The sequence below is a fragment of the Kryptolebias marmoratus genome, linkage group LG15 (genome assembly GCF_001649575.2).
Source record: "Kryptolebias marmoratus isolate JLee-2015 linkage group LG15, ASM164957v2, whole genome shotgun sequence".
NCBI classification, from domain to species: domain Eukaryota; kingdom Metazoa; phylum Chordata; class Actinopteri; order Cyprinodontiformes; family Rivulidae; genus Kryptolebias; species Kryptolebias marmoratus.
Window position 1 is genome coordinate 17,430,947 of NC_051444.1, and position 10,194 is coordinate 17,441,140.

General features: G+C 39.3%; 1 protein-coding gene across 1 annotated transcript in view; it reads right to left on the bottom strand.

Annotated features, from left to right (window-relative positions):
- Nucleotides 1-956: 956 nt before the first annotated feature.
- The window catches only part of LOC108243319 (collagen and calcium-binding EGF domain-containing protein 1-like), a 28,155-nt gene continuing 18,917 nt past the window's right edge, over nucleotides 957-10,194 (bottom strand). Inside the window, exons 3-11 of the mRNA XM_017428670.3 lie at nucleotides 8,788-8,840; nucleotides 7,591-7,725; nucleotides 7,268-7,405; nucleotides 6,978-7,111; nucleotides 6,662-6,776; nucleotides 6,256-6,386; nucleotides 5,239-5,274; nucleotides 4,592-4,627; nucleotides 957-4,383 (exon numbers count right to left, since the gene is read on the bottom strand). Coding sequence (XP_017284159.1) covers nucleotides 4,219-4,383; nucleotides 4,592-4,627; nucleotides 5,239-5,274; nucleotides 6,256-6,386; nucleotides 6,662-6,776; nucleotides 6,978-7,111; nucleotides 7,268-7,405; nucleotides 7,591-7,725; nucleotides 8,788-8,840 — 943 coding nt within the window. The 3' untranslated portion in view covers nucleotides 957-4,218. The remainder of the gene's footprint in view (nucleotides 4,384-4,591; nucleotides 4,628-5,238; nucleotides 5,275-6,255; nucleotides 6,387-6,661; nucleotides 6,777-6,977; nucleotides 7,112-7,267; nucleotides 7,406-7,590; nucleotides 7,726-8,787; nucleotides 8,841-10,194) is intronic.

Genomic DNA, 10,194 nt, shown 5'->3' on the forward strand with positions numbered 1-10,194 from the left:
GACTTCAAACAACGTCCACTATGATGGACAATCGAAACATTTCAAGTTCTCTAGCTTTTCATCTTCACGTCATTATGTTATGACGAGCAAAATCCAAAACGTGTCAGTTAAATTAGTAAAAACGCTGATCTGATTCTTTAATTGTAGCGCAGAAAGCTGAATGTTGATTCTGACTAACTGAGCTGAATCTTTCTCAACAAGAACAGGAGAATGAATCATGGCTCAAGGAGCTGTGTGGCCATACTGTTTATACCCTGAAGACAAATAAAAGCAGTAATGCTGTCACACTGTTTTGTATTTTGTCATGCATGTTGGTTTCTTTAGAATTGTTTTTTTTTTTTTACATGGGTCAAAACTTGAAGGAAGCGTAGTTTGTAAAACATATTTTTGCCTTGTAACAAATGTTATGTACAGGTTTCCATTACACATACTGCACATGCAATATGCTTAAAGGAGGAATGGTTAAAGTGTTGTTGTTGTGGTGTAACTGTTTCGTTTTTTTTTTTATTGTTGTGACGTTTCGTTCCCCAGCGTTTGTCACAGTGCTTCCATGAGCCTGCAGTAATGGCCCAAATGCAGTTTTCTGTCAGCATCAAGCAATGATCTCACTGTAAATTGTACTTTGTGTTGCTCTCAGTCTGGCACTTTGACTTCTGTTCTCCCCAACTACAAGTAAAGCCCAAACCAAACCCACAGGAGCAGCGTGGGCATCAATATCTTCAGGGTCCATGTTTGGGGAATGGTCTTTTTAGGCATCATCTGTACCAAAAAAATTAAATGTGTAGATGTTAGTATTTTACACAACATATACTCTGGCAACAGAATATACGCAGCAGCAACCACATGCAGTGTTGTCTCCATGTGGTACATAAGCCAAGGAAACATAGGAATACACCACGGAGACACAGCTCTAACGAGACAGATAAGAAAGACAATCAATGGCAGCACTTATTAATCGAGACGATGTTGTGACATTATTTTCTTTCAGCCGCATATTTCCATACATCATAAAAAACCTGAGACAAATACACAAAAGTGAGACAGAGGTCATACTTCTTTTCACGTTTGTTCACAGACGCTGTTGTGCACACGTGAACATGTACCGACATTTTCGAAGCCACGGTGCCATCGTGCAGGAGGTGTGTTTATGGACAGCCACAGTGTGTCAGTGTGGAAATTCCTCTCATGCTAGGAAACATCTGGCCAAGTTTTGTCTGTTTTATCTTTATGTTCATCAAAAGATGTCAGCGAATAGTTTCACAACTCACCTCACTGTAAAACACTGTTGGAGTCTGGCATCTCGAGGGCGTGGAATGAAAACCAGATAGCGAAACCAGCTTCAAATAGAAATATGTGGCATGCAATCTTAGAAAACCAATCAAATTATTGGAATATAAAAGTGTAATATTACTTAATTTTCCTCTAGCTGACATGAACCGTAAAATGACTTATGTTAAATGGAAAAATGAAGCTTTTTCTCTTGTTGCTGATTGTATGTTGATGGATATGACAGGGCTTCTGTCACCGCTGTGGCATGATTTCTGTGCACTGAGGTGCACTCTGTTTGCCGTCTCCTGCAGGCTGAGAGTAAAACCACCGGTTGCATGACAAGTGGTGAAGGAAATGAGATAATCTCTTTCAGTCTCTTTCCTTTCTCTTACTGACATGGTTCTTAAACTGATTCAGGTTGTTTTTCCTGATTCCTGGTTGCTGAGCAGTGACGGGACGACAGGGGAAGCAGTGAGAAGCCCACACTGTATTTATGTACTTTATATCTGATCCACACAAACTTGCATAAAAAGGAAATTGGACATTAAGATTTATACACGAATACACACAGGTAGCAGCAGCATTTTGGTCCTTCTCACAAACTGAAAGGCAGCAGAATTTACTTGAGCTTTTTTTTAAAAAAAAATCATTTATCACACAACATGAACCCAGTCAAAACATCTTGTTTTTTCTCATTAAGCTGACAGCTTGTGGCCCTCCAGCTGTCTCAACCCAAGCACTTGACCTTTGACCTTCAATGTTTACACCTTTCCATAATTATACCCAGTCATGCAATGTTGCCACTGAAGATAACAAGTGAAAGCAATAAGTAAGTGCAAGTAAACAGTGAGATATTTTAATTTTGTATTTAAGGTTGCATATGTTTTGAAGGGAAATATTCATGTACATTTTATTTGGTTCAGTGAGTAAAATACCCTGCAGGTAAAAGACAACTGACTGTTAACTTTTAACTTGGCGCTCTCTGCTGGTAGAACTGAGTAAATAAAAAGTTACTCCTGTTTTGCAATTTGTTCCATAAATTTCTGCTCGACCATTTTTGCAGGGCGTGTCTAGTTAGTAAAGTGTTTAATTAAAAAAAAAAAAAAATGGCTTTGGGAATAAATATATGACCTCCCTGATTTTGAGATAAAAAATAGTAATAATGATAATAATCATCTTGTCTGGTTTTAAAGATTTGGATAGAAAAAAATACACTCTGGAATTCCCTTTGTAACATTAATGTATTCATCCAACAGTGAAGGATTATTTAGTTACAACAATGGAAAATGGTAAACCTACTTGTTGGCTGAGCTATACAACTAGAATTGTTGCAACGTTCATTTCACAATGTGTCACTGAACTTTTTATGTGTTACACATTTAGTGAGTACAAACTGTATGTTTGCTGTTTTGCAATATCTGTCAAAACAATGCCCTGTTTTCTTTTGTGCACCAATTTTAGAGTCTCAAAGTTGCCCAATTTGATTGCGAAAGCTCTGAGCCACCATATTAACACGCCACGTTGCTTTTTCTTCACGGTGATTAGCAGATGAAAATAAATAAAGGTCAAGACGAGCAGCAGGTTGGAAGCCTGACAGATGCAACAACAAGCTTCTAGTCCCAACATGTGGATCAGAATACAGCTGTGTGACACTGATGAGCGAGCTCCAACAAGGCTGAATGCTCCAAATTGGGCATGCGTCTGCTTTTTTTTTTTTTTTTTTTCATATTCCAAATTAAAATGAAAGGCCTAGCGGTCTTTGAAGGAATACATACCGACTTTCATCCCAACAGTTTTAAAGTCAAATAATCTTATCTTTTAGCCTTTTTGGTCAGAACTTAAAATTACAATACATGACATTATCTCCTGCCTTTTGGCACCAAGCGATAAATATGTTAACCAAGCATGCTTTCAGCGAGCTTCTTGAATGAATCAGTATAAATCATGAACAGGAGCGACACTATACTAGTCCAGAATAATGCTGTGTACGTTATTTTAAATGCATGTAGCTTCATTATTATGTCAGATTATGTGGTGTATAATACTATTTTGGAAATAATCAATTTACAAACACCCCTCAAAAAAAGCATAGTATATTGAAACAAACCTGTAAAGGGGAGTTAGTGCTTCCTATCAGCTGCTTCTTTTCAGTCCTCTAGATTTTTTGGTCAGCTGTTTGTTGCAGAAAATGTGCACTACTCATCACTGCCAAAAAACATTAGGTTCACAATCCAATTTTGGGATGAACCAAAGTGATTAAAATAATGCTTTGCTTTGTTATACTGGTCTTATTGTGTACCGTCAGGATATGACACTGTAACCATTCTCTGTATTTAATTAATGCATTGTTTCATCATCTCTAAGCAGCACATCCCTGCAGATTCTCTTAGTTTAATGCCATACCTGAAAATGAGTTGTCACATTGGACAGTTTCAGCATCACAGGGCTCAGGAGTCTCTTGAAATATATGTAGTTACCCTCAGATATCAGCTTCACAACTCAGGCGTCATCCCTGGACACCACAAACAGGTGCAGGAAAGGGAAAAAAGACCCGTCTGTTTCTTTAAAAAATATATATATGCTAATACCTTTTAAACAATCCATCACTGCCACAGCTGAGCTTCCATGGACAAACTCAGGGAGAGGAAAAAGTGAAGACAATAAGGTTCATTGTTTGAAGTGATTCGGACATAAAGGTTCTCACTGTGTCGATACGTCCTGCTTACACAGCTCTCAGTCACATCTGTGTTTGTAGGTGGTTAAAAACATTTGAAATGTCTCTCAGCTTTACTCTGTAGCATTGTTAGTGTTCATCTCAGCTGAGAGGGGACTGATTTTCAACATGCTGATGCTCTGATCTCCAGGTTTGGTGTTTGTTTCTCTGGACTCAAGTTAGAGATCCTCTCAGCAGGTTTGTGAACGGGTCAGGTAGTGAGAGGGGAGATCTTCTTATCCGGAGCCCCACTCGTCGAAGTCCTCCTCCCCGCTGGACTGAGGGGGACTGTCCAGAGAGAGTCCTCGCCGCCCACCGAACACCTTCTCCTGGAGCTCGATGATGTCGTTGCGGATGTCGGCCATCATGAGCAGCAGGAAGTCGAAAGAGCCAGGTGGTCCCTGGAGACAAATGAGAAATCGAGGAGCTGGTTAATGTTGTCTGGATGGCATGCTTTTCTGATGCAAAATGTGAGCAAAAACATGCAATTAAAATAAAAATCAAGCATTAAAACAATTAGAACTTAAAACATAGGGGTAGAAATATTTTTTTCTAACTTTGAAAAACCTAATTAAAATTCTGAATGCATGAATGTGTAATCACACTTACAGGTGGACCTCTGGGACCAGGAGCTCCTCTGTCACCCTGTAGGTAACAGAAGCACAATAAATTAACCAGTTTAGCTTGGTCGATGTGCCTAAAAGTATCTTATCATGCGAGCACAGAGCATTAGCCATGATGTTTAGTGACTTAAATGTGTTTAGAACATGAGAATAAACCAATAGATGTGCTTTCTGAACTTGCTTTGCCATGCAAAGATAAGTTAGATGTTCCAGGCCTAAAACAGATGTAGCAGACAGGTGGGGAGCTAAACATGCTTTATTCAATGTGAAACATGAAAAGGCCCTATAAATGCTTCGGTAACTATATAAAAAAGACGGACAATGATTGGACAATGGAACAGCCAGGGGCTCTACTATATACTGACTGAGGAAGTGTTGATTCAAAGCAGAGGAAGTGTGGGAATCAGGGGGAGCAGAAAGGAAGACTGATTCAGGACTTGATCTGATGCCAGTTGGACTGAACAGGACTAAGCTGGACAGGAGGCATGTCCAGGGTGTCCCATGCCTCCTGTTGGGATCGGTGCCACTCCATTCAGATCAGCACATGCAGTTAATGTGAAACAGACGCCAGGCGGCGACTGCTACTTCGTCCAGACAGTAAAGCCAAAAAAAGAGAAGATGAACTTTACAAACCTTCAGTCCGTCTTTTCCTGGTGCCCCAGGTGGCCCCTGTGAGGACGATTACAACAGGACCATTAACTCTGAAGGCTTTTGTAAATATTTCTGTGTGGCGGCACAAATGAACTCGGTATGCTTTGTGTTATTTACAATGCCTTGTTATCAGACAGTCTATGCATTTTTTTATTTCTGTGCATGAGAGTGTTTTCTTATACACAACTTTTTTATGTCACCTATACATAGAACAAAACACATAATTTTTGTGTTTAGAAAACATAATTTCAGCGATTTTAGCAACAAATTTAAGATGGTTGCGAGTCAAAAACAGAACAGTTTAAAGATTATGACATCAGCAATATCAGCAAGACTAAAATCACCAGATTAAGTGATGAAGATTTAATCTCTTCAAGCAGGGATTAATAGTTTACTGCTTTGGGGCTAACTTTGTCCAAGAATCACTGATATCTGATCTTAAGATGACCACTGGAGGATGACCTTTAACACTTCAGATACCATCAGTAAAACTGTCAGCAAATATACTAAAAAGCATTTTCCTTCTACTTTGAGTTTGGTAAATAAAAGATCAAACATATTTAAAGATTTAATTTTTTTTTGTTGCATTATAAACTCCTAAACTTTCCTAGAAATTGAGTTTTGATGTCAATAAATCACAGTGTTTCTGCATTCAGTTTTTGTGGCATGAACATTAATAAGACAAAGAGTATTCACTTTGTTTGCTGTGTGGAGAAAAATTAACATTGTTTTTTGTTGTTCATGGAAACAATCAAAGTCAGATTTGTCATTTACCCAGAACACCTACTACAATGAGCCTAAAGTTACTCCACCACCCGGACCACACACAACTGACAGGCTGGATGTTTGCTTTCGTATAAACAGTTTTACTCATGACAAAACCTTTTTTTAATTTTTGAGAAATAATGTTAGATTTAAAATCTGATCTCCAATCTGCATCTGTTACTTACTCTAGTGGACTCAATATCAAATAGCCAGTGTTTTTTTTTTTTTTCTTACCACTGCCCCCCTGTGGCCCCTCTTTATGTGGCTCAGGTCAGGTTCTGGACCCATGGGCCCCATGTCCCCCCGTGGACCGGGCCGACCCCTCTCCCCTGGCTCCCCTGGAGTTCCTGGTTCTCCTGGGTGTCCTGGTAAAGACAGGTGAAAAACACAATAGATATATTCTAAAACTGGAAAGGACAAGTGTCAACGGTTTAAGTACAGCTAATTTAAACGATAAAAACTCACCTTAAAGTGTGTTTGCCAGTATTTTTTCTACTTTCTTTAAAGTTTTGGCTGCAAGATGGCTAATTTTTATTTATTTTCATGAACTTTTTCATTCACCTAAGCCACCCTTCACATACAGCATCAGTAGCTACAGGAGCTGATCCAGTTTCTAACATTGTAGTCACCTCTTTATTACCTGGGACACCAGGAGCTCCTGGAGGACCAGGTAAACCAGGAAGACAAGGGCCATCAGGGCTTTTTCCTCCTCGTCCCTGAGACGGTTTGTCACTGCTGTTTGCCAGACCAGGAACCTACAAACAACAGAGAAGAAAGATGAATAAATACAGAGTCGGGGTGTGTGATCCTACATCCCTGCTGTTTGTCATTTATTAAACCTCCCAGTCTGATGGCCTCAGTCATCTATAGAATACAGATTTCATCACACATAAAATGGTTTTCTAACAAAAAAGACAGCAGGAAGGTTGGGTTTTGATTGATGATTTGTTTGATACCTGATTGGATGACTGTGTGTTTCCCAGACGCAGTTTTAATTGAAGCAGGTTGGTTTTCATGTTGATGAAATCCTGACAGGTGAACGAGCAGGTACCCACACTCATCAGGGTGTCCGATTTCCCAGATGAACTCACTGCGCAACAAAATGCGTTGCTATCAAAATACATTTTCTAAAAAATTGACAGGCAGTTTGGGTCATTCTTGAGCAGTGATTGTAATGTTGATAGCTGTAGAAGTCATTTTCTGCCTCAGAAACGTGCAGTCTTCTGAAGGTGAAGCAGAAACTTACAGGTGTGCATGAGGATGCAGGACCGCTGGTCTGGTGCGAGCACGTAACCACTGCGACAGCGACACTGAAAGCTGCCCATTGTGTTCACACACTCGTGGTCGCACAAACTGCTGCTGGAGTCCTCACACTCATCAATATCTGTGTATTTATGGGATGGATTGGAACAAGAAAGGAGAGGCGGGGGGACAAAGACATAATGGAATATAGCTGCTAAATAAAGAACGTGTGTGATTTATAAATGTCAAAAAAAGATGTGTTTAAAAGGAATTTTCTACATGGGACCATGGTGACACAAGTAACCCCTGAGAGGGGACCGTACTGACCCAGGCAGTAGGGAGATTTGTGGGTGCGGTGTCTTTCCCGGTCGAAGCGGTAGCCGGGGTAACACGTGCAGATGACTCGCCCAAAGTTATCAGTGCACTGCTGCTCGCAGGGCGACGCCGCACACACGTCCACACCTGCACAAATACACAAAAACAGGCTGAAAATGCTTAACGAGTTTCTATACTCTCATTTATAGTTCCACAAATGGAAAACAATCCTATTTGCAGTAGGTTTTTACACTATCATGCCGTACAGAGTTTCTTAAACAAGAGGAAGCCATTAAGTGTGTTTTGGTAATATAAATTCTTAATTTTTCCCAGGTGTAGATCTTTGTTAAAACTTTGATTCATATGTCTCAGCTGTAAATACACATTTTTGTTTTTTTTCTGAAGCAATTTTGCGTTATTATTGTGGACTGATGGAATTTGATGCACCGTGTGACTGTGAGCAGAAGAAATGCAAAAGATTTATTTATTCTGACATAAACTGAACCACACTGAATAAATACACTTTACGTTATATGGTAGAATAAAATCAACAATGTGCTGTAAAAGATTTTTTTTTTAAATCTTCTGTTTTTCGTCAGACTGGTAAACTTGTTTGTGTGTATTTTGGGTTGAGAGAACTTGTTATCAAACACGCTTCTCATATCTGATCCATTCATGCCTCATTTCAAACCTTCAAATGCTGCCAGAACCACAGCACTTAACTCTTTAACCTGAACCAGAAATAACCAATAATGTTGTAACCTCCATTTAACTTTGCTGTTTTGTTGGGGGTTCAGAGGGTATCTGCATAAACATTTGTATAAGAAATGTAGTCCAGATTTAAAATTATCAACCCTTTTTAAGGCTCATGTGCATCAGCTGAGTTTTTTTAAAGCATTTTTTTCTTCACAGCTATAAATGTCAGTATGGAGCCATAGTGCCCTCTGGTGGCAAATACCAGAAAAAAGTGCACATCTTGTTTTAAAAATTCATTCTTCATATTTTCTGTCTTAAAGTTACTCTCCCTTAATGTTACACATTTGACTTAAATATTAAGGATTTTAAATTGTAATTAAAGCCTGAAGCAAACATCCATTCACTTCATGCTGAACTCTGTAGCTTGTGTTTCTGCAGCTTGTTTCTATGAACCACAATGGGAAGAACGAACGAGCAGATCAGGAAAGCGTGAACGGTGTTTGGTTTACCTACTTTCAGGTATGCACTGGCCCATCACAAACCTGAATCCATCACAGCACTTCCTCCTGTATGAAAAGAAAGAAAATAATTAGGAGTTTGTCTATAGAAATTTTCACATCATCTTTATCCAAAATAATTTCCATAATAATTCAGTGTTTTGGGAAATAGAGTTTCACTTAAGCATCAATTTGTTAAATTACACTAGCATTTCTTGAAGGAATGCATATGACCCGCTGCCTTGTGTGCCAAAGTGTTAAACAAAGAGCTGAAGTGATCTGAGTTCTCAGAGTATGTGTTGTGAATGAGTCTCAGCTACCACCATACCTAATTTTAGCTCAATATCTGTAAAACTAACTGAAAAAAATCCTGAGGCTGCAGGTTCAAGCCCAAGTTGTTTCAGGAAGGGCATCTGGCGTAAAACAATTGCCAGATTTTTCAGTTCGCTTGGTGTGGTGACCCCTGCAGTAGGGAGTAGCTGAAAGAAATCTGTAAAACTGACTAAGATACAGCCATTTTTTGTGTTTGCTAAGATTATTTAGTTGTGGTGGTCATCCTGAATCAGGGCTGACTCCAAAGGTTAATTAGTTGGAGAAGCACATCGATTAATTACTTTCTGAAAGTTTCCTTAAAATCCATTCAGTGCATCACAGAACATCCCAACGCTGCAGGATAGAGGCATCGTCACATCTCAGCCTAGAGACTTTCCTCCATCCAAGAAAGGTGGGAAAAGCAAACATCTAGTAAATTGTTGTGCCAACAGCTGCTCTCGTGTTCTAAACGGCTGCGGTGAGACGTGTGGACAGCAGGGACATCGCACATCTGGAAACATGCAGACAACAAACCACAAAGAGGAGCAGCTGGATGGGGAGACCTGAAGAACAGACACTCTGAGACAACAGAGGGATGGAGCACTGACCTCACTGAGGGTTAATCCCAGTTTCACTTCTTACTTATTATTAACCTGCTTTTATTTCTTAAGACTTGTTTGTGCTTTTGTCCTGATATGCATAAATGAATGCACAGTGTGTCAAAAAACGAGACAAAACATGAAACATTTTGGACTGGTTCTTTCTGCAGCATGATGAAATTCCTAATAAATGCTGGAATCAGTTCATTTTTTTCTTAGTTAGTAAGTTTTGATTTTTTTAATTCTGAGTTTCTGTTACAACATTTACAAATTGGAAGTTTCAGTTATTTTAATTATTGCAATTACAATTCATAAACTTGGGTGCAGGTTTACAGTTACGCTGTCTGAAAGCCTCTGGTCTGTTCCCTCTTTTTGTTTGTTTCACTGCAGTTTTACTCAGTCTAATTTCTCTTTTTTTTCTTTGGCTCCATCCAGCCGCCAAACTTTGAACAAATAAACAACAAAAAAATGATTACTTTTTTATGAAGCATAGCTTTTAGGTGGTGGTGGGG